Source organism: Corylus avellana, chromosome 6, assembly GCF_965113065.1.
Source record: "Corylus avellana chromosome 6, dhCorAvel1.hap1.2, whole genome shotgun sequence".
In the NCBI taxonomy this organism is placed as follows: Eukaryota; Viridiplantae; Streptophyta; class Magnoliopsida; order Fagales; family Betulaceae; genus Corylus; species Corylus avellana.
Window position 1 is genome coordinate 22,309,253 of NC_142495.1, and position 25,015 is coordinate 22,334,267.

At 34.6% G+C, this 25,015-nt stretch overlaps 3 protein-coding genes across 4 annotated transcripts; 1 reads left to right on the plus strand and 2 right to left on the minus strand.

The window, feature by feature from the left end:
* Positions 1-183: 183 nt before the first annotated feature.
* LOC132188002 (glycerol kinase-like) lies at positions 184-3,913 on the minus strand. 2 transcript variants are annotated; one of them, XM_088517112.1, is made up of 4 exons: positions 3,555-3,913; positions 3,238-3,459; positions 1,617-2,583; positions 184-588 (listed from the first exon to the last, which is right to left on the minus strand). In XM_088517112.1, exons 1-4 carry the CDS (start codon positions 3,689-3,691, stop codon positions 343-345), a joined length of 1,572 nt encoding a protein of 523 aa, XP_088373238.1. In that variant the 5' UTR covers positions 3,692-3,913; the 3' UTR covers positions 184-342. The 2 variants fall into 2 exon arrangements, with proteins under 2 accessions (XP_088373238.1, XP_088373239.1); XM_088517113.1 differs by having other exon boundaries at positions 3,587-3,677.
* A 1,077-nt stretch (positions 3,914-4,990) lies between these two features.
* LOC132178056 (protein FAR1-RELATED SEQUENCE 5-like) lies at positions 4,991-7,087 on the plus strand. Its single transcript, XM_059590518.2, has one exon. The coding sequence runs from the start codon at positions 4,991-4,993 to the stop codon at positions 7,085-7,087; it is 2,097 nt and encodes a 698-aa protein (XP_059446501.2).
* Positions 7,088-11,177: 4,090 nt separating this feature from the next.
* Positions 11,178-13,274, minus strand: LOC148585044 (protein FAR1-RELATED SEQUENCE 5-like). Its single transcript, XM_088517665.1, has one exon. The coding sequence runs from the start codon at positions 13,272-13,274 to the stop codon at positions 11,178-11,180; it is 2,097 nt and encodes a 698-aa protein (XP_088373791.1).
* Positions 13,275-25,015: the final 11,741 nt, after the last annotated feature.

Genomic DNA, 25,015 nt, shown 5'->3' on the forward strand with positions numbered 1-25,015 from the left:
TCCTCCTCTAGGATGTCATGGGGAATCCGAAAGCTAGCAAGACCGTGAAAGATAAGAATGGGAAACTCCCAATGATTTTAAAAGAAAATGGTTTTAGTATTTTCATATTGAAAAGATAAACCCACACTTTGATGACATTAATCAAATTAATTATAATATGGATGCATTGATAATTTGGTGTTTTACACTATAAATCAGCATTATTATAATTTATTCACTTCAATACATTCTGGTCTCCATAATTCACATCAATGTACCCAACATTAAACATTCCATAACTCAAGACAAAAGGACATGGCAAAATAAAACAGGGGATAATGGAAAAGGATTGACACGAGTATATCAAAGAGAAAGATCAGCCAAGTCAAAAGTTCTGGAAACAGCTTTGCACCAAGACTCCACCTTCTTCTTCCTTAACTCTTCATTTAATGTTGAACGGAAAATGGTTGCAGTTTTCAACTTTTCTTCAGAAGCAAATATCTCATCTTCTGTCCAAAAACCAACTGCTAATCCAGCAGCATAGGCTGCTCCAAGAGCGGTTGTTTCTATGTCAGCTGGTCTCACGACCGGGCTTCCCAACAAGTCTGCCTACAAAACATTAATAAACAAAATTTACAATTATTGGACCACAAAAAGGAGCTCTCAGTTTGAAGAAAAATTAGATTACACGGGATAATAATATAAGATCACTAACCATATCTAAGAAATCAATATTTATTCAAATGAACATTGCAATATGAAAATATCAAAACTGAATGCCTTGGTGAAACTTTAACAAGAAAATGATAATTTCTTAAAAATTGGTTGAGGAAAAAAAAACCCGAAAACCACTCCTTTCACATATTATCAAATAAGTGAATGTAAAGAAGTAGCTAAAAACTTGAAGGAAATGATTAAGCAAACATATATAACATAGAATAGCTGCCCATGATTATTTACCAAAATTTATAAAAAAAGAAGCCAATCAACTCTAATTCAAAATGTAATCCTTCTCCAATATAAAAATAGGATGAATAGTGCGGCCGTGGGTTCACGGGTGGAACTAGGTAGGCACTATTGCCCTCTCAAAATTTTAAAATTTAGAAAATTTACCTATTTTTATTAGATGCCCTCCAAATTATTATTTTTTATTCCACTAAAATGTCTTTTCTCTTCTTCTCCCACCTAAAATTCTAATTCCACCCGTGTAGGTTCAAGACTTTGAGAAACCAAAACCCTTTTACACATAAAGATTGAAAAAAAAAAAAATTCTCTCTAAAAACCAAAGCCTTTTGAAGTCGCTTCATTCGCTTATTCATATGAATCCATAAGCAGCAGGAAAATTAGATTCAGTCGACGACTCAAAGCAACTCAAACTAGCATCATGTTGCAAGCAGAAAGGTTGCAAATGATTTCCACAATTTGAGAAAAGCATGCAGCATAAATGGTCCAAATTCAAATGTGATGGTGAGACATCATTCAGTAACTGACATTTTGGTAAAAAATTGGGTACACCTAGCATTTTTCTTTATAAAAAGGGTGTTGATAGAAAAATAGGGAAAAATGATCTATTGGTAATGTTGAACTCTAAACTAAAAAGAAAAAAATATGACAACAGAAACACAGAAAGCCCAAACCTGAATCTGCATCAAAAGACTGTTAACAGTAGCACCACCATCTACCCTAAGCAAGAATTCCCCCTTCTCATTCTTAACCTCACCCCCCTCCCCTGCATCTTTGTGCATGGAATCCAACACATCTTTGACTTGGAAACACATGCTCTCGAGCACAGCTCGAGCAATGTGAGCCTTGCTTGTAAACCTTGTGATCCCAATACAAACTCCACGAGCATCATCACGCCACCAAGGAGCAAACAATCCATTAAAAGCAGGCACAAAGTAAACCCCACCGCAGGATTCAACCTTTAATGCCAATTCCTCAATCTCACTCGCACTACTAATTATCCCAAGACTGTCTCTGAGCCACTGAACTGCAGCTCCAGCAATAGCAATTGATCCCTCCAGAGCATAATTTGTTGGTGCTTTGGGGCCAAGCTTGAATGCTAAAGTGGATAGGAGCCCATGCTTTGACTGGATTATCTCTTCACCTGTGTTGAGAAGTATGAAAGCACCAGTTCCATAAGTGCTTTTAGCTTCACCTTTCCGGCAAGATTGCCCCAACATTGCTGCATGTTGGTCACCTAAACATCCTGAAATTGGGACACCAGACACTGCCCAACCTTTGGAAATTTTTCCAATAAGCTCAGAATTACTGACAATTTTGGGCAGAATTTCAGCTGGAATCCCTAAGGTTTTTAAAGTGGGTTTATCCCAATCAAGTGTTTTGAGATTCATGAGCATTGTTCTTGATGCATTTGAAACATCAGTAGCATGAATTCCTCCATTTATCCCACCTGTTAAGTTCCAGATTAACCAAGTGTCTATCGTGCCAAAAAGAGCATCCCCTGCTTTCACAGCCTCCTTAACAGCATCTACATTTTCCATCAACCAGAGCAGCTTCAGTGCACTGAAATAGGTGCTTATGGGCAGACCACATACGTCCACAAAATGAGTCCTTCCCCCAGGCAATTCCTTCTCCAATTTTCTGTAAAATTAAAACCAGAAAAACCCAAATAAAGTATTCAAATTCATGCAGAAAAAGACGAACAGGTACTCCCAGATTACGGGAACTACAAAATGAACAGAATGTGAAATACGAAACATATGTAAAGAACAACAGCTGAAAACATCGGAACAAATCTCATAGTCTGAAATTATATATATAAAATAAAATAATTATAGCTGAAACCGAATTCTAAATAGACATTAGACATGAATATAATTAAGCCCAACTAATACTCAAAATTTCAAGAAATGTGTATCAAACAAAGTTCATAAATACCTCAAACCCAATTCATGAAAATATTAAAACCTAATGCATAATCATAAATTTGATGAGATGGTTATCAATTAAAATCATAAACAAATAACACCCTCGTACCCAATTCATAATCATATTATCCAAATAATGGAATGGTATTCATCAAAATCCGAAAAAAAAAAAGAACAACTCATTCCAAGAAATGGCATTGGTCAGAATCAAAAAGCAACAAGTACACAATACAGAACCAGAGTAATCAAGAAAACGATATTGATTAGCATTTAGTATCCAAGAATTACAAAATCCAAGATCTCAAATTTCCTAGACTAAAACTAATTCCAAACAACAAAACCAAACCAGAAATGGACAAAAGAATACCTGCAAATAGAACTGGTACGAACGTCCATCCAAACAATAGCGTTGTAAAGAGGAAGACCGGTGGATTTGCTCCAGAGCAGAGTTGTCTCTCTCTGATTGGTCAACCCAATAGCCTTCAACCCGCTGTCCACGTTGTGGCCATCCGCTGTGGCCTTGTCCATTGCCTTGGCAGTGCACACCCTCACACTCTCCAAAATCTCCATTGGATCATGCTCCACCCATCTGCAAAATACCCAGAAAGAGAAAAACTTTATATATATATATATAGAGAGAGAGAGAGAGAGAGAGAAGGGTGTCGATAATATTTGATAATTTACCCGGCTTCTGGGTAGAACTGAGTGAACTCGACCTGGTGAGATCCTACCGGACGAGCTGAGCGGTCGTAGATAATGAATCTGGTGCTGCTGGTTCCTTGGTCGATTGAGCCAACATACGCAGCCTCCTTGTTTGACATTTTTCTTCTCCTCCTCTCCTCCTCCTTGTTTTTTTTTTTTTTTTTTTTTGTATAATTTTCTTTTGGGTTATGCAGAAAGCGAATAGAGAAAAACAGAGAAAACAGAGCGTGAAAATTTATAGAGAGAGGGAGAAAGCGAGGAGTTCATGTAGTAGTCAGCGAGTGGAGCGAACTAGACGACGCTTTAGCAGGAAATTTTTGTTGGAAATGGGGGCAGGGTTTATCCAAGCATTATAAATTATAGGGAAATGATAGAGATCCGGACATTTTTCCCGAAAGTAATTTCCAGAATGATGTGGAGCCAACGTGGTTGAAGCCACGTCTGTTAAATTCAAACAAGTAAAAAAAAAATAGATGGCCCACAGAGATTACGTTTTGGTTTGGCATTGGAGAAATGGTGTGTCAGAGTGATGGGCAACAAAGACTATTGGTGCACAAAATGACAAAAATTCAATAAAAAAATTTTTCCTTCTCAAATTCATTCCTTTTCATTTCGCCCCAAAATTTTTCCCTCCCACCAAAGAGCGCCTCCTGCCCTCTGTAACATTCTTGTGACTCACCAGCCTCTCCACTACCGGACACCTTCACCTACAATCCATCATCTGTAAAGGTAACTGTTTTTTTTTTTTTTTTTTTTTTTGGAGCTATATATTTTTTTAGAGATTTTTTAATTGTTGTTGACGACACATATGGTTGTTTGATTGCTTTCTTACTAGGACTCTCCTACAAAAATTTAGACATTTTTTTGTATTTCACTTAGTTGATTTTGTTTTATTGATAATATTATATCTCTCTTTTGTTGGTTTTTTTTTTTAATCGTATAATGAATGGATTTTTTTTTTTTTTTTTGTTAATCTTGGATTTTTGAATGGAAGAACACAGTTATTTAGCTTTCTTGTATAGGGCAATCGTTTTGGTGTATAAAAGTTTTTTTTTGGATTTTTTTTTTTTTTTTTTTTAATGTTGATTGTGGATTGCCAGGATTGAAAAATGTTAAAGGGTTAACCTTGGTGCTTAGAACTAATGAGCATTGTTTGACTTTTGTTTCTTTGATAGAGAGGTTCTTTTAGCACAAAAGTTAAAGAGTTAATTTATCTCCATCAAGTTAAGATCTCCTGTAATTTGACATTGATACCGAGTTCAATGATGAATGTGAGCAACAATGAAGCTCTTGACCCTCCTCTTGGCCCTCAAATTGGTTAGTTAAAAAAACAATTTGCTTGTATAGTATGATTTGTTAAATTTATGTTAATTGTTTTCTTTTAACTTTGTTTAGATATAACTACACTTGAAAATCAAATGGTTGAAAAACCAACAATTGGTATGATGTTTGATTCTGAAGAAGAGGTTTTTTCATATTATAAGCAATATGCCAAGCAAGTAGGTTTTGGTGTGACAAAAAGATCTCGTAGACTTGGAGATGATGGAAATGTAAGATATTTCACCATTGCATGTCTTCGTGAGGGCAAGTCAAAAAGCAAAGCATCTAATATCGTTAGGCCAAAACCAATGAAGAGAATGGGGTGCAAGGCAAAGATCAATGCAAAAGTAAGTCTAGATGGAAGATTTACATTGTCTAGTGTCGTGCTTGAACACACTCATGTAGTTAGCCCAAGCAAGACAAAATATTTTAGATGCCATAAGAAGTTAAATTCTCGTGTAAAAAGAAAGCTTGAACAACTAGATGATGCTGGAGTCCGTCCGAGTAAAAATTACAAAGCTCTTGCTATTGAAGCGGGTGGGTATGATAATCTTCCATTTGGAGAGAAAGATTGTAGAAATTACATTAACAAAGTAAGGAATGAGTCACTTGGAGAAGGAGATGCAGAAGCATTGCGTAACTATTTAATGAGAATGCAACAAAAAAATGACCGTTTCTTCTATGTCATAGACATTGATGAAGAAAGCCGTTTGAAAAATGTGTTTTGGGCAGATGCACGAAGTAGGGCAGCATATGAATCTTTTGGAGACGTCATAACATTTGACACTACATACTTGACTAATAAATACAAGATGCCGTTTGCACCTTTTGTTGGAGTGAATCACCATGGTCAATCCATACTTTTTGGGTGTGGGTTACTATCAAATGAGAATACCGATACTTTTGTGTGGTTGTTCGAAACATGGTTGAAATGCATGTCAGACCGAGCTCAAAATGCAATTATAACTGATCAAGATAGAGCTATGCAAGCTGCAATTCGGAGAGTATTTCCAAGAGCTAATCATAGATTTTGTTTATGGCATATAATGAGCAAAGTTCCGCATAAGCTTGGATCTTACTCTCAATATGAAAACTTTAAGGGTGCTCTATTAAATTGCGTATATGACTCTTTGACTTGTGATGAATTTGAAACAAGATGGCAACAAGTAGTTGAGAAATATAATTTTCAAGAGAATGCATGGCTATGTCAATTATATGGAGAGCGGCATCAATGGGTACCGGCATATGTGAAAGGTATATTTTGGGCCGGAATGTCCACTACACAACGAAGTGAGAGTATGAATGCCTTTTTTGATGGTTATGTGGGGCCAAAGACTCCGTTGAAGAAATTTGTTGGGGATTATGACAATGCTTTGATGAGAATGGTGGAGAACGAGCGTCTAGCTGATTTTGGTTCGTACAATAAAATGTTTCCACTTATAACTCTTCATTCTATTGAGCGTCAACTTCAAGCTATTTACACAAATGAAAAGTTCAAAGAAGTTCAAGAAGAGTTTAGGGGATTCATGATGTGTTTGCCATCCTTACTAAAATGCGAAGGTGCGATTTCTGCATATGAAGTTATTGATCGTGTAAGAGTTAGTGGTGACTTCATAACAGAAGTAAAATATTGTGTTTACTTTAATGACACTGAATGTGATGTACAATGCACTTGTAGATTGTTTGAATTCAGAGGAATCATGTGCAGGCATGCCCTTATTGTTCTTACCTTGGTGAAAGATGTGAAAGAGTTGCCATCCAAATATATTCTTGACCGATGGAGGAAGGACTTGAAACGAAAATATACTTTTGTTAAAAGTAGTTATGACGATTTGAGTGGCAATCCTAAAACACAAAAATATGATGATTTATGCAATGATTTTTCTGAAGTAGCATTTCTCGCGTCAGATTACAATGAAACCTATATGACAATGAAGGCTTGTATACGTAAGTTAAAGGAGGAATTGCTTTGTAATGGGTTAAGAAGTGAAAGCAGTTTGAGTAGTGCACCTTCTCTTCACATTCCGGGTGCATTTTCGATTTGTAATGAAGCAACTGATGGGAGGTATCAGAAATGTAACAAGTTGCGGAGTCCTTTAGTTGCAAAAAGTAAAGGAAAGCCCTCGTCAACACGAAAGCAATCCATTGTAGAAAAAGTTGTTAGAAAGTTAAAATTAACGAAGGTGAAGAAATGACAAGAGCAAGTAGCAATTTGTATTCCTATTTTGATCCGTGTATTCCTATTTTGATCCTTGATACTCTACTGTTAGGAATACCTTGAAACTCTATAGTTTGTATTCCTATTACTCTATAGTTTGTATTCCTATTTTGATCCTTGAAACTCTACAGTTTCAGTTTGTATTCTTGTTTTGTATTCTTATTTTGATCCTTGAAACTCTACAATTTCAATTTGTATTCCTGTTTTGTATTTTTATTTTGATCCTTGAAACTTTACAGTTTCAGTTTGTATTCCTGTTTTGTAGATTTGCTTCTCTTTCTTGTTTGTAGTTATGCTTCAAGAAAAGCAAATGTACCCAACTGGTTTTTTTTTTTTTTTTTGGTTTGTTGAGGATGTCATATCCAATGCTATAAAACATTCATAGCTAGAATATAGAAGAAGAAAGATTTATTAATGTCATTTAATAAATATGTTAATGATGTATACAGATCTTCGAGTTACAAAATCCATGTATGATGTATTCAATAGCAAAAAATTCTGATTTCCAGCAAGTGTTTTTTTTGGATGACACTATAAACAAATAGACAAATATTAGTAGTTTCATTGTATATGACAGACTTTTTAACCATCTTTACAACAACAATGATCAAAATATGAATATGGTCTTCAATCCCTCAAAACTTCAAGGTCTTCAATCCCTCAACGACTGCAACCTCCCAAGTACAGTAGACTACTGCAAAACCAGCTTTTTAATCGGACATACTCCAACTTTATCCATTACTTCAAGCTTTCTTTTCACACAAGCATTTATTCAACCAATTGGAGAGCCAAAATGAAAGAGCTTCATCATTGATCCTACTTCACAAGTTACAATAGGTCCTGACAGATTATACCAAGAAAAAAATATCAAGATTGGTAATTTTTTGAAACCCAATAACATTACAGATACAATTAATTAGAATACACAAACAGAAAACTAATTAAAATCAAGCATCCCATTTGTGTTTTCAAGTATTCTTTGTCGTCCAAACAACAACCCACTCTACACAGATAAATCTCACAAAACAATCAACATTCAAAAGAAAACTGCCACAACCTGTAACACCCAGAACCCCATTTGGTTTGGATTCCAAAAACAGGAAAAACTGCCCAGAATTTCTCAAAACAGGAAAAGCTGTAGAAAAAAAACTAACAAACCCAAACCACCATCTGTAGAAAAAAAACGAGAAACCCAAAAGCAAAAAATAAACAAGCAAATCATAAAACAAAGCAGCTGCACATGTAAAACTACCACAAATCCAAAAGCCCAACGGAGCAAACAATAGCCAAACAGTAAATGGAAAAACATAAATCTTCTCCCAGTTGGAATCAAAATCAAAAAATGAAAAGAACAGAGAAAATTCTCATACCCATTCTGTCGGTGGGAATTTTGGTGGTATTGGTGGCCTGGCTCGTCGGTGGTGGTACGCCTCGGGTCGTCGGTCAGCGGCGGAGGTGTGTTGAAAGGAGGGATTTGACCAAAATCCATTCTTCGACGGTGGCCGGAATGCTTTCGCCGGTGTGAGAGAGAGACAGGAGTGACGGAGGGAGAGCAAGGCCCGTTCTTCTTCGCCGTGGCCGGAACCCTTGCACCGGAGTGAGAGATACGGTAAGCGGCGGAGGTGGCTGTTGGCCGTAGTGGGAGAGAGGGTGAGCGAGGGATGGAGAGTGGGAGAGGGAGAGGAGAGGGTTTCTTGTGATTTTTGATTTAGAAAGGCAGAGGGAGAGAGAGCGTGTTTCTGATAGAGGTCGAGAGGGGGAAAGAGCAAGAGGGAGAAAGGGAGAGGGAGAGAGGGTGGGGAACATCTGCCGACAGAGGAGAGAGATGGCTTTGGCTTTGGCTTTTTTTTTTTTTTTTTTTTTCTTTCATTTTGAAATGAGTGTGCTGCAGAGGAAAAAGACAAAAGAAAAAATAAAATGATGCAATTGGGACTCGAGACAACGTGGCATCAGCCACGTACGTTCCACGTCAGTCCGGAAAAAACATTCGGGAAAATATTCGGGACGCGTAGCAGCTCTCTTTTGTATATGTAATTTCAAAAGAGAGCTGCTACGCGTCCCGAATATTTTCCCGAATGTTTTTTCCGGACTGACGTGGAACGTACGTGGCTGATGCCACGTTGTCTCGAGTCCCAATTGCATCATTTTATTTTTTCTTTTGTCTTTTTCCTCTGCAGCACACTCATTTCAAAATGAAAGAAAAAAAAAAAAAAAAAAAAAAAGCCAAAGCCAAAGCCATCTCTCTCCTCTGTCGGCAGATGTTCCCCACCCTCTCTCCCTCTCCCTTTCTCCCTCTTGCTCTTTCCCCCTCTCGACCTCTATCAGAAACACGCTCTCTCTCCCTCTGCCTTTCTAAATCAAAAATCACAAGAAACCCTCTCCTCTCCCTCTCCCACTCTCCATCCCTCGCTCACCCTCTCTCCCACTACGGCCAACAGCCACCTCCGCCGCTTACCGTATCTCTCACTCCGGTGCAAGGGTTCCGGCCACGGCGAAGAAGAACGGGCCTTGCTCTCCCTCCGTCACTCCTGTCTCTCTCTCACACCGGCGAAAGCATTCCGGCCACCGTCGAAGAATGGATTTTGGTCAAATCCCTCCTTTCAACACACCTCCGCCGCTGACCGACGACCCGAGGCGTACCACCACCGACGAGCCAGGCCACCAATACCACCAAAATTCCCACCGACAGAATGGGTATGAGAATTTTCTCTGTTCTTTTCATTTTTTGATTTTGATTCCAACTGGGAGAAGATTTATGTTTTTCCATTTACTGTTTGGCTATTGTTTGCTCCGTTGGGCTTTTGGATTTGTGGTAGTTTTACATGTGCAGCTGCTTTGTTTTATGATTTGCTTGTTTATTTTTTGCTTTTGGGTTTCTCGTTTTTTTTCTACAGATGGTGGTTTGGGTTTGTTAGTTTTTTTTCTACAGCTTTTCCTGTTTTGAGAAATTCTGGGCAGTTTTTCCTGTTTTTGGAATCCAAACCAAATGGGGTTCTGGGTGTTACAGGTTGTGGCAGTTTTCTTTTGAATGTTGATTGTTTTGTGAGATTTATCTGTGTAGAGTGGGTTGTTGTTTGGACGACAAAGAATACTTGAAAACACAAATGGGATGCTTGATTTTAATTAGTTTTCTGTTTGTGTATTCTAATTAATTGTATCTGTAATGTTATTGGGTTTCAAAAAATTACCAATCTTGATATTTTTTTCTTGGTATAATCTGTCAGGACCTATTGTAACTTGTGAAGTAGGATCAATGATGAAGCTCTTTCATTTTGGCTCTCCAATTGGTTGAATAAATGCTTGTGTGAAAAGAAAGCTTGAAGTAATGGATAAAGTTGGAGTATGTCCGATTAAAAAGCTGGTTTTGCAGTAGTCTACTGTACTTGGGAGGTTGCAGTCGTTGAGGGATTGAAGACCTTGAAGTTTTGAGGGATTGAAGACCATATTCATATTTTGATCATTGTTGTTGTAAAGATGGTTAAAAAGTCTGTCATATACAATGAAACTACTAATATTTGTCTATTTGTTTATAGTGTCATCCAAAAAAAACACTTGCTGGAAATCAGAATTTTTTGCTATTGAATACATCATACATGGATTTTGTAACTCGAAGATCTGTATACATCATTAACATATTTATTAAATGACATTAATAAATCTTTCTTCTTCTATATTCTAGCTATGAATGTTTTATAGCATTGGATATGACATCCTCAACAAACCAAAAAAAAAAAAAAAAACCAGTTGGGTACATTTGCTTTTCTTGAAGCATAACTACAAACAAGAAAGAGAAGCAAATCTACAAAACAGGAATACAAACTGAAACTGTAAAGTTTCAAGGATCAAAATAAAAATACAAAACAGGAATACAAATTGAAATTGTAGAGTTTCAAGGATCAAAATAAGAATACAAAACAAGAATACAAACTGAAACTGTAGAGTTTCAAGGATCAAAATAGGAATACAAACTATAGAGTAATAGGAATACAAACTATAGAGTTTCAAGGTATTCCTAACAGTAGAGTATCAAGGATCAAAATAGGAATACAAATTGCTACTTGCTCTTGTCATTTCTTCACCTTCGTTAATTTTAACTTTCTAACAACTTTTTCTACAATGGATTGCTTTCGTGTTGACGAGGGCTTTCCTTTACTTTTTGCAACTAAAGGACTCCGCAACTTGTTACATTTCTGATACCTCCCATCAGTTGCTTCATTACAAATCGAAAATGCACCCGGAATGTGAAGAGAAGGTGCACTACTCAAACTGCTTTCACTTCTTAACCCATTACAAAGCAATTCCTCCTTTAACTTACGTATACAAGCCTTCATTGTCATATAGGTTTCATTGTAATCTGACGCGAGAAATGCTACTTCAGAAAAATCATTGCATAAATCATCATATTTTTGTGTTTTAGGATTGCCACTCAAATCGTCATAACTACTTTTAACAAAAGTATATTTTCGTTTCAAGTCCTTCCTCCATCGGTCAAGAATATATTTGGATGGCAACTCTTTCACATCTTTCACCAAGGTAAGAACAATAAGGGCATGCCTGCACATGATTCCTCTGAATTCAAACAATCTACAAGTGCATTGTACATCACATTCAGTGTCATTAAAGTAAACACAATATTTTACTTCTGTTATGAAGTCACCACTAACTCTTACACGATCAATAACTTCATATGCAGAAATCGCACCTTCGCATTTTAGTAAGGATGGCAAACACATCATGAATCCCCTAAACTCTTCTTGAACTTCTTTGAACTTTTCATTTGTGTAAATAGCTTGAAGTTGACGCTCAATAGAATGAAGAGTTATAAGTGGAAACATTTTATTGTACGAACCAAAATCAGCTAGACGCTCGTTCTCCACCATTCTCATCAAAGCATTGTCATAATCCCCAACAAATTTCTTCAACGGAGTCTTTGGCCCCACATAACCATCAAAAAAGGCATTCATACTCTCACTTCGTTGTGTAGTGGACATTCCGGCCCAAAATATACCTTTCACATATGCCGGTACCCATTGATGCCGCTCTCCATATAATTGACATAGCCATGCATTCTCTTGAAAATTATATTTCTCAACTACTTGTTGCCATCTTGTTTCAAATTCATCACAAGTCAAAGAGTCATATACGCAATTTAATAGAGCACCCTTAAAGTTTTCATATTGAGAGTAAGATCCAAGCTTATGCGGAACTTTGCTCATTATATGCCATAAACAAAATCTATGATTAGCTCTTGGAAATACTCTCCGAATTGCAGCTTGCATAGCTCTATCTTGATCAGTTATAATTGCATTTTGAGCTCGGTCTGACATGCATTTCAACCATGTTTCGAACAACCACACAAAAGTATCGGTATTCTCATTTGATAGTAACCCACACCCAAAAAGTATGGATTGACCATGGTGATTCACTCCAACAAAAGGTGCAAACGGCATCTTGTATTTATTAGTCAAGTATGTAGTGTCAAATGTTATGACGTCTCCAAAAGATTCATATGCTGCCCTACTTCGTGCATCTGCCCAAAACACATTTTTCAAACGGCTTTCTTCATCAATGTCTATGACATAGAAGAAACGGTCATTTTTTTGTTGCATTCTCATTAAATAGTTACGCAATGCTTCTGCATCTCCTTCTCCAAGTGACTCATTCCTTACTTTGTTAATGTAATTTCTACAATCTTTCTCTCCAAATGGAAGATTATCATACCCACCCGCTTCAATAGCAAGAGCTTTGTAATTTTTACTCGGACGGACTCCAGCATCATCTAGTTGTTCAAGCTTTCTTTTTACACGAGAATTTAACTTCTTATGGCATCTAAAATATTTTGTCTTGCTTGGGCTAACTACATGAGTGTGTTCAAGCACGACACTAGACAATGTAAATCTTCCATCTAGACTTACTTTTGCATTGATCTTTGCCTTGCACCCCATTCTCTTCATTGGTTTTGGCCTAACGATATTAGATGCTTTGCTTTTTGACTTGCCCTCACGAAGACATGCAATGGTGAAATATCTTACATTTCCATCATCTCCAAGTCTACGAGATCTTTTTGTCACACCAAAACCTACTTGCTTGGCATATTGCTTATAATATGAAAAAACCTCTTCTTCAGAATCAAACATCATACCAATTGTTGGTTTTTCAACCATTTGATTTTCAAGTGTAGTTATATCTAAACAAAGTTAAAAGAAAACAATTAACATAAATTTAACAAATCATACTATACAAGCAAATTGTTTTTTTAACTAACCAATTTGAGGGCCAAGAGGAGGGTCAAGAGCTTCATTGTTGCTCACATTCATCATTGAACTCGGTATCAATGTCAAATTACAGGAGATCTTAACTTGATGGAGAGAAATTAACTCTTTAACTTTTGTGCTAAAAGAACCTCTCTATCAAAGAAACAAAAGTCAAACAATGCTCATTAGTTCTAAGCACCAAGGTTAACCCTTTAACATTTTTCAATCCCGGCAATCCACAATCAACATTAAAAAAAAAAAAAAAAAAAATCCAAAAAAAAACTTTTATACACCAAAACGATTGCCCTATACAAGAAAGCTAAATAACTGTGTTCTTCCATTCAAAAATCCAAGATTAACAAAAAAAAAAAAAAAAAATCCATTCATTATACGATTAAAAAAAAAAACCAACAAAAGAGAGATATAATATTATCAATAAAACAAAATCAACTAAGTGAAATACAAAAAAATGTCTAAATTTTTGTAGGAGAGTCCTAGTAAGAAAGCAATCAAACAACCATATGTGTCGTCAACAACAATTAAAAAATCTCTAAAAAAATATATAGCTCCAAAAAAAAAAAAAAAAAAAAAAACAGTTACCTTTACAGATGATGGATTGTAGGTGAAGGTGTCCGGTAGTGGAGAGGCTGGTGAGTCACAAGAATGTTACAGAGGGCAGGAGGCGCTCTTTGGTGGGAGGGAAAAATTTTGGGGCGAAATGAAAAGGAATGAATTTGAGAAGGAAAAATTTTTTTATTGAATTTTTGTCATTTTGTGCACCAATAGTCTTTGTTGCCCATCACTCTGACACACCATTTCTCCAATGCCAAACCAAAACGTAATCTCTGTGGGCCATCTATTTTTTTTTTACTTGTTTGAATTTAACAGACGTGGCTTCAACCACGTTGGCTCCACATCATTCTGGAAATTACTTTCGGGAAAAATGTCCGGATCTCTATCATTTCCCATTTCAAAATAAATAAATAAATATATGTAAATAAAATCAGGTTTTTTCCCCATCAGATTTGGGCGGAAATTACGAAGTCCTCGTCAAGATCTATCTGTATGACCTCACCTCTCCGGACTTCTTGGTTTGCTCAACGACCTTTGATTCGCATCTCATCGCCACGTGGTATCTCCTCAGGACGCCAAATATATTGCCACGTGGCTGAATCTTGCTCGTTCAGACACGTTGACTTGGGCTTATGTTAACGCACGCTACGCTCGCGCATTTACAATTCAAAGTTGGATGCGAATGTGGAAAGTGGATAGAGCCGAGTAATCTTAGAAGTTTTTTTTTTTTTTTTTTTTTTTTTTAAATGATGTAATCATTTAATTAAAATTTAGCAATAACCAATCATAAATTTAATAATAGTAATTTTAAACATTATATTATTTTTAAAGTGACATAAGAAAAACTTATCCGTTAAAATTCATAACTAACTTTAATTTTGCCGATTTTCTCTTTTTCTTTACTATTTAAAGTTGGCTGCTTGCTGGGAAGCGGATAGACTCGAGTAATATTAGAAGTTTTTTTTGTGTTTTTTTGTCATTTTAAAAATAATATAATTTTTAAAATTATTATTTAATTAAATTTTATAAGTTTAATTATAATTTTAAAAATTATATTATTTTTAAAGTTACACGTATAAGTTCTAACACTCCTCTATAACTTACCCCTTACAATTTATAGCTGACTTAAATTTTGCTGATTTTTTTTTTTTTTTTTTTTGGTAAATAATATTATCCATTAAAATCACCACAATAAAATTAAGTGCCCTGTAATCCTTTCACATCTCTTGAAGCTAACTACAATCATAAATTATTCAAAATGGTTTTCGAAAGTATATACCAATCTATCTAAACATTGATATTTTGCATCATTCTCGTTTGTTTTTTGTGGCATTTTTCAACAGAAGTGGATTTTTCTTTGGCTTTTCTCTCCATGTTATGTTCTTAACATTCTTGGCTCCACTCAGAAGTCAGAAGCCACTTCCATTGTTGAATATCTTAGAATCTTTTTTCTTTTTGAATAATTTATGGGGGAAAAAAAAGTATTTTCTGATTATAAAAGCTTATTGATGCATGATTTAGTGGACTGATTCTGGCCGTCCCAAAGGAATCAGTTTTAATTGCTAGGAACAACTTATGCAGGCATTTAAAATGGTAGTTTAGTTAAGTGTACAAGTTGGTTGGCCAACAACCAAGAGAAAACAGTCGAGCATTAAATATGGAGAAGCTCCCTAAGAAGTATAGCCACAATTGAAATAGGAAGATAAGGCTAGTTATCTGTTGTACCAATATTGGACCGGCTGCAATTTAGGTTGGCAATTTTTTACATTATTCGTGAATTTGATACAAATTCAATACAAAATTAGTAGGTTAGGATTGAAGTGTCTGATCCGTTTAATTAAATGAGTCAAGTTAGGATTAACCTATATATACAGTTTTATACGTACACATGCTTAAAAACACGATCAAAACTCGACAAGCGACATTTAGAGCTAACAATATGAACCCAGCATAAAATTAGTAAGTTAGAATTAAGTATTTTGACCTGTTTAATTAAATGGGTTGTATTAAGATTAATTTATATAATCTTATACGCATGTCTTGATACGATATGAATTCAACATGCGAACATGAATTCCACCCTTAGTTGGTTCAATTCTTTAGTTGCCAACAATTTCTTTCTACATGCATGTGTCTTTCATCTACATCTAATCTCATCTTCCTTGCACACTACACTTCCTTTTCTTTCTTTTTTTCTCTAACTCCAATTTGGATCGAGAATTCAACCTTTTATTGTTTGAATTATTAGTAATTTAGATTGCATATATAAAAAAATCTCATATAAAATACTTATGCTTAAATAGGTGGCTGAACAATCCAAAATTTATTTAAGGAGGACGATTATATAAAACATTGCACACTTTTTTTTTTTTGACATGTCCACATAAGAGAGGGAGGGGGATTCGAACTAATAACCTCCGCTTCATAAGGCCTAGTCTCCAGTCGATTAAGCTATCCTTTAAGACAAATGACTAATAATTTAAATAACAAGTTTGTAGAAATTATAATTGACTAGACTTTTTCCCCATTTCATTTTACACTAAATAGATACCGGATATTGGAGACGATCCTGTCCTAGGGGCTTCTGAAAATTAAAGGCGGTGTGGTAAGTGACTGACGCACTGAGTGTGACTCTCGTGCATCAAAGATTCGATTTCACTATATAAGGTTTTGGGTGAGTGAAATAATGGCAAGAACTTCTTTTTTTCCCGAAACAGCCTTCGTTTTTTCAAATTTTGAACTGTCAAAATAAACGGAAAAAACGCCTTAATTGCCAAATTGGATGATGCTCATGTCGGCCAGTTGCTCAAAAGCTCACGGGCTCACGGCCTACTTGATCGAGAGATTGTTGTGATTCCTGTGAACTAGAGAAATCTAGCTTTAATACTAGAGACAAAAAATACAAAGGAGGCTATTTTGCTTTTTCGCTTAGTTAATTGCAGTGATATGTTCAATTTACTTTGATATTTTTTATATAATTAAGATTGATTTAAAGAAGAGTTGAGCATCATGTTATAGAAATCTAGCTTTAATACTAGAGACAAAAAATACAAAGGAGGCTCTTTTGCTTTTTCGCTTAGTTAATTGCAGTGATATGTTCAATTTACTTTGATATTTTTTATATAATTAAGATTGATTTAAAGAAGAGTTGAGCATCATGTTATGTTATGTTATGTTATGATGTGAAAATGTAAAATAATATTTTTCAAAGAAAAAATAGTTGATGGTATTCTTCAATTAATTTGGTAGTCTTTTTTTTAATAATGCTATGTATTATCTTTCTATTTTTTATTTTTTTTAAAGTTAACGTGGCCATGGTGATTTAAAGGGAATGAGTTCCTCTTTATTTCATTTGAAATGGGATCCTTTTGTCCGGCGTACAGGGAACCGTATAGCACATGTTTTATCCAAAGAGGCAATGACAAGTTTAATGAATAAGCGGTGGCTTCTTGAGACACCGGATTGTATTAAAAAACTTGTTTTGGTGGAGCGTAATGCTCTCACCCGTTGATTTAATGAGATTACATCACTTTTGATTCAAATTAAAAAAAAAAAAAAAAAAAAATGGGATCCTTTTGAGATTTTAAGGGTTATGTTAGTTTTGAAATTTAATAGTCATTTTAAAAGTCACATTAGCTAAGAGATTAAAGAATAATAAAAGAATGTTATATACTATTATTAATTCTTATTCTTATAAAGAAATAAGATCATCTCTAGTCTATAATGAATTGGAGAATATCTAGTTCATGGCTATAATTTTTTCTTAGAAATTTTACAGCCACAAATAGGATACCTCTTCCACTACAAAAATAAAAAAATTAAAAATTAAAAATCAAATTAAAAAATAAAAAATTAATAAATTAATAAAAAAAAATAAGGGGTGGCAGGAGGTAGCCGGACCACCCCATTTTAGCTGGAGGTGGCTTGAGAGCCACTCCAAGGGCCGGCCAGGGGTGGCTAGACCACCCCATGGCCCTTGGAACCCCTAAACCCAAACTTAAAAAAAAAAAAAAAAAAAAAAAAAAATCGTTTGGCCCCACCCCAAAGGGCAAAATGATTTTTTTTTTTTTTTTTTTTTTTAAAGATTTGGCCCGAAGCCACCCCAAACCGCCCAACTGGGGGTGGTCCGGCCACTCCCAATAGGTGGTCAGCCACCTCTTAATTTTTTATAATTTTTTTTTTAAAATTATATAATATTTTATTATTTTTGTTATTAATGAAACAAATGTCTCATTTATGGTCTAGGATCTCTTTAAGAGATCCTAACTATTAATTGGATATTATTCAGTCCAAAATGAACTGAAGAGAATCTGTTCCCTTGTACAAAACTTCACACCTCAAAATTCAATCCCTAACATTAATGGCCAATTGGAATCCTCAATTAAAATGCTAATTAAGCTATTAATCTGTAGTTTAACTTTAACTTGAGCCTTAATTGTGGCGTCGATGAAACCTAAGCAATACTAATCTCCTGACACCTGTCACACCATCCCTCCACCCTTGTGGCCATACATTCTACACTAGCTAGCTAGCAGGCGGGATATTTGCCGACTTCCTACACTTTTTTCTTGCAGAAATGAATGGCACAAAACCCAAAACTATCAATTTACTTTTTCATGGGTGAAATGCTAACTTTTTTACCAATAGAAAATAAGTAAAATAAAAAATAGCTAAGGAGATTCCAGTGGACCAAGCTATTCTTTTACCCATTTTCTATTTATTGTTCTTATTTTCAGTACTTTTTTTTTTAATTGTTGCTTACCATATCGGCTCCATGGGGCTTGTGTTTTGTGGGTCTTATGAAGAAAGTGGGTGTAAAGACCAAATGATTGAAAATGGGAATAGGCCCAATACTCAGCATACTGAGCCCAATACTGATCTCTTGAGTGAAAGGAGTCTTGATGTTTTTAAAATTGCACCTCTCTCATCACAAGATTCTCTTTCAGTGTTCTTCAACTTGTTCAGATAAAAACATGGAGAATATAATATAATTCGTATACTCTCTCTGCCAATGCCACTCAAGTTTACTGCTACAAACACATTCGTATTCTTCCAAGTTATTATTGCTTATAATTTATATGCCATTTGACACTAATTTAGCCTGCCTGAATCACCCTTCCTCAGTATGCGCATGCAATTATGCAAAGGTACTCTAATTATCTAACCCTAACCATAAGATTGAGATCTATTTAAATCATAATTAATTATGGGTTTTAATCAAAAAGCATCTGCAAGTACACGTGCCTGAATCTGTGAGAGTAATTGTATATCTTTTTATTTGTTTTTTATGCCATGACAAAGTGGAAAAAAAGAGAGGCCAGGGAGATGATAAGGATAGAAAGCTAGGGTTACTACTCATTGGATCTTATTATCTCAGAATTGACAAAAGCCCAGTCTGATATCACTGAATCAAGCAAAGGTGATATGAAACATGTGGTATTAATGTAATATAATTGGATCTAATTCTATATCCATTAATTAATTAGTATCTCAACATCTTATGTTAAAAGGCCTCACTAAAAGATGTCTATTGCCCCAACATGAATTTACATTTTGATCCTCATAATTTCAAAGTAAACTAGTTTTATTCTTGAATTATATGAAACTAAACTCTATTCAGAAAAAAATAAATCTCAAATTCCCTAAACTTTTTGTTCAAAAAAATCCCTTAGATTATATTCACCGTAATTATAACATAATTATAACCTTAAAACTTTTTATTTATTAAGGGTAATTCAATTGGTTAAGACTACAGCTCATGAAATGGAGGTTAGGAAAAATTATATTTTACCCCCATAAAGTTGACAGCGTTTTTCAATTCGAACACTAAAGTTTCAATTTTTGCAATTCACTCCTACAAAGTTTCAAATTTTTGCAATTTGACCAATTGTATCCAAAGCTTCCAATATTGCCTCTAATTTTTATTTTTAAAAATTTTATAAAAAAAATTAAAAAAAAATTGGGGTGGCCATGGCCATCTGGCCATTTTTGTACCCCCTGATTTGTTTTTTTTTTTTTTTTTTCTCTCCATAAAAATAAAAATAAAAAATAAAATAAAAATTATGGGCAATATAGGAATTTTGGGATAATATTGATCGAATTGAAAAAAATTAGAACTTTGTGGGGGTGGATTACAAAAATTAAAACTTTAGTGTTCGAATTGAAAAATGTTGTCAACTTTGAAGGGATAAACTGTAATTTTCCCTGGAGGTTATTAGTTCAAATATCTCTCTCTCTTTTTCCTCCTCTTGTACCGACATGTCAAAAAAAAAAAAAATTGTCTAATAAAGTTAACGTGACACTCATAACTAACTTTTGAATTAATTATTGTTAAATAAAAAAAAACAATAATTAATTTGAAGTATCAGGTTAATATTGTTGGATAACATTACTCTTCTCATTAGGCTATCTAAAGGTTATTTTGGCTAATCATCGAGTAAAAATGGACCAAAATAATAGTCTCATCTAATTAGCCTAAAAAAAGTGGCTAGCTGCTACAGTGTTCAACAACTTTGTTGAAAGTTGTAGCTCAACCGTGCTTAAAATTTTTTTTTTTAAAAAAAATAATAAATTAAATGATTTTTTATTATCTTTGTGAATAGTGAAAGTGGATAGAGAGATAATATTTTAAATAAAATAGTAAAAGTTAATTAAAATAGAGAGTAACATAAATGTGTTTTAGAAAAAATGGTAGTTAAAATATAAAAAATGTGATTATTTAGCTAAAACTTACTGAACTGGATGTGAATGTTCTCTTACACCCGCTTTGATTTTGGCTATCCAAATCGCAAATTTAAGTGAAAAATTACTCACATCTAACTAGCTACTTTATAAAAAAAAAAAAAAAAAAATGGTGAGAAAATAGATAACTAAAATAAAAATATGATATACATTCTTTTAAAAAAATTGGTAATTAAAATAGAAAATAAAAATAAAAATTACAGAACCGGATGTAAATGCTGACTTGTGCTTCAAATGAGCCGACAGTTTTGGTTGGGTGGAACATAAATAATAACGGGACAAGTTAAAATATAGTTTTTCATGATACGCAGATGTCCATCATCACATGGTTGCTTTGATATGATACCAATAAAATAAAATAAATTGCTCATTATTAATGGAGCTAACGATGTGAACCATCATGGTCTAAATGACAAAAAAATAATGGCAGCAACTTCTTTATATAATTGAGAATTATTATTTCAACTCTTCATTTTGTTTCCTCTGCATACTGCATCATTCACTTTTATAAACTATATTTCATTGTGGATCTCATCGTGTAATGTATATAAAACCACAAAGGAATTGAAATAGTTAAATAGGATTATTCGGGAACACGGAAAAAAATAAATTCAAATGATAAAATTTGCCATGTCAATCGTACACCCGTCTAACACTGTTAGGGCCACCATTATTTGTGTCACCTTTCTCCTCCTCCTCCTCCTTTATGCCAAACACCGCAAGTGTTGAGATGCATTGTCGTGAGTCGATAACATTTTGGCATCATTGATATTAAGCACATCTTCTGAGTCGACCCGATAGTGGAAGCATGGGCGCACAAGTGGAGTAGGAGTAGAGCCAAGTATTGGCACTCAATGTGGAAGGCATGCTTGCATTTTGGGAGTGGCCTAAGGACCTTTGTGGACTCAATCCTAGTGAGACAAATGATGCAATATCTATCTCATCCTCACGGCGAAGGATGGTGGTGGGTGGCTGATGACAATTAGGGGTGTATAAACGAGGCAAATATTAACCGCTTAGGGCAGATATGATTAGCAATTTTAAAGGTAAAATAATAAAAGGTAACTTCACTTTAGATTCTTGAATTACCACACGATTTGAGAAGCCCCCAAAACTTTAAAACCTTTCAATTTAAACCCTTGAACTTTCAATTGCAGTAAATTTGAATTACACCGTCAAATTTGGACCCTAAACTTACTTGATTTAACTCTAAAAGGACCAAAATATCCTTGATTTTTTTTTTAACTTTATTATTATTTTTTAATTTGGAATTAAAGGTTTAAATTTAGAATTTATAAAAAAGTCAGGGGTATAAACATTATTGTCTCACTTTTAACGTTTAAAATCTGATAGATGGATTTAAATTGATTACAATTGAAAGTTCACTGGTTCAAATTGAAAAATTTTGAAGTTTGAGAGGGAATTTCTCAAATCGCTTAATAATTCAAGAGTTTAAAGTGAAGTTACCCGAAATAATAATATATCAAGAACTTCTTCTTAGTTTTCAATCCCCATTTTCTCTTCTCGTTCACATGCCACATCTTTAGAGTCAGACTGTCACTCTCATCTTTCAGCCTCCCGGCACCTAAATTTCTCTAATGAGGTCTAATAATTGCATTCATTGCTTTTTTGCTATTTTTCCCACTCTTGTAGAGAAAAAAGAAAAGAAAAGAAAAGAAAAGCGTCCCCAATCTAAGCCACGCCTAGTACAAATGTGTGATGTGAAATTGTTGAGCCAAATTTGGGCTTGAAAATCAATCTCTCATATAAGGCAATGAAAAGATATGATAATTGCAATTACAAGAAGATATGACGAATGGTGAACCTGAATTATATTTTTGAAAATTGTATACGTTGCATGTGTAAGAAGTCTATAAATGTTTAGACAAGACAAGAAAATATAATAATTGATTTTTTTAACAAAATTGATGACCCATAACTAAAAAGAGAATATTTATTAAAATTATAAGCTACGATAAGACAAGAACAAACTGCTTCTGATATTTGAAAACATTAAAATAGGCTCAAAACAGTCTAAAATAGGTCCAAAATATTAAAAGAGATTCAGAAGATCCATTACTCTAAAGGCAATTAGCCGTTGGAATTTGTCGATTAAACCCTAGACTGAGAATAGCGCAGAAAGAGTATAGCAGAGTGGGAGGGGGGAGGAAGTTACTACTCCCTCTTTCTTGTCCCCTTTTTCCTTTCCCTTTCTCCGTTTTTTTTCCTGTCTTTATCATAGATCGACCATGGTGTGTGTGTGTCAATGCTCCTTGGGGTGCTTTCTAGCCACGCGTGACTGGCCGACGGTGGAATGTGGAATGTGTGAGGGTGTGTTGGGTTTTCTTATTGTATTTTTGTTGTTTTGAAATAAGAATGTATTCTCTATATATCTGCTTTTAGCAGCGATCTATGAGATGGAGTTTTATTCGTTTTCTTAGGTTTTGTTTTCACGAATCCTTAAGAATAACGGAATTGGTTTCTGGTCGGTCTTTTGTTTTTGAAAAACGCTATGCCGACTCCAAAAACTTGTTTATCACAATTTATGCGGAATTAATACTTGAAACAATAAACAACTCAATCACCCAAAATATATAAAGCAATAAAGAGGCAGACACAGATATTTTGGTTATGAAGAGGAAACCTTTTAGAAATCGATCTAAAAGTAAAACCTCTTCGGGGCAGCCAAACCTAGAAAATCACTATCAAAAGATTATTCAGAGATTACAGACACTAGGAATACTTATAACCCTTTGCAAGACCTTGCCTCTGTAAGATCGACAAACCTACAACTCGTCTCCTTGCTCACAATCTTCTTCAATGTGATTCTCCTTTACCGGATCCTTCCGATAGACTTCTCAACTATAGATTTATCAAATGAATAACTAAAATTCTAAGAGATTCAATTTAACGTTCACCACATATGATCTCTCTTAGCACAACCTCTGACGAACTCTCTGGAGGCGAAAATTCGTGCACTCTCTTCTATAATGATGTATATATATCAATACATCAAACCCTAGACCTAGGCCCACTAAAAACGCTTTTTTGGGCATAATAGGTACGGGGTGTCCGGACAGGGAGCAAAAATAGAGCTTTTGGAAAGTCTGTCCGGACATGGGCTGCAGTGGGGAAAAACAACATTTTGGAAATGCTGTCAAGTCTTGATCAACAACTCCGATTGATTGGCGTTTGTGGTCCGATGAAACTGAAATTTTGTAAGGACGTTCATGACACATGAATCTACATTATGAACGGTGAACATTTGATTCTGAGTATTCTATATCAGTGTTTGAGCCCGTGAACAGTAGTTTCTACATTTTGAAACTAAATTAAGCCAACACAAGAACTAACAGTTTTCTTATGGTTCATTTTCTGAGAGCAAACCATATACTGATGATGGAGTAGTTATTAGGCATAAAGAAGAACTGTCACTATAGTAGAGGCAGGGATGGGAATTGCAATTGATAAAGTACTAGTAGCAGAGATAAAAAATAAAAAATAAAAAAAAAGCCAGGAAATTAATGACCTGGCAACGGATAAATACGTGATTCATCAGAATTTCCTGTAAATTTGAAACTGATTGGGACGATGACTTTTCATAAATATTGTCTTATAATAGTCGGCTATTATGTATGTCATAGATATTATTTTAATTGTGAAAATTTTAAATTGTATCTTTGTCCTTGTATAGAGTATTTAATCCAATTTAATTGCTATATCAATGAAGTCATGAAGATATAGTGATATAGTTCGTTCAAAAAAGAAAACAGTTGCAATTTGTCCTTCAATAATCATATAATCACTGACTGAACCTAGCTGTGCAAATCCGGTAATCCGGTTATTTAAAAGTGATACCGCTTAAAGTGTTTGTAATTCCAATTAAGAGATAATAACCGCAACCCCTTATACAATCTGGAGAAAATGGTGATCAGATGGGTCTGTCGGTCTGTGACTGAAGTGACTAATTTTTAGCATTTGGATCTTTTTACCACGTGTCCAAAATAAGACAGTAGATGGAAAAAAAATTGTTGGACATTTGAATGAGAGGGAATCTGGTCCCAGATTATCCAAAAGAGTCTACTAGTTCATGGAATTGTTGCGTAATGGCCAATAGAAAAAGTATGTAAGAATCTAGGGAAAAAAAAGATAAAAAAGAAAAAAAAAAAAAAAAAAGAACAAAGACGCCCTATCCTCTGTCCTTTCCCAACTTTTTTTCATTAACTAATGAGAAAAAAAAAAAAAAAAAAAATTAAGAATTTTTTTTTTTTTTTTTTTTTTTTAATTTAGCCTTTAAATTTTTAATTCCATAATTACGTTTTTAGATTTTACCTCAA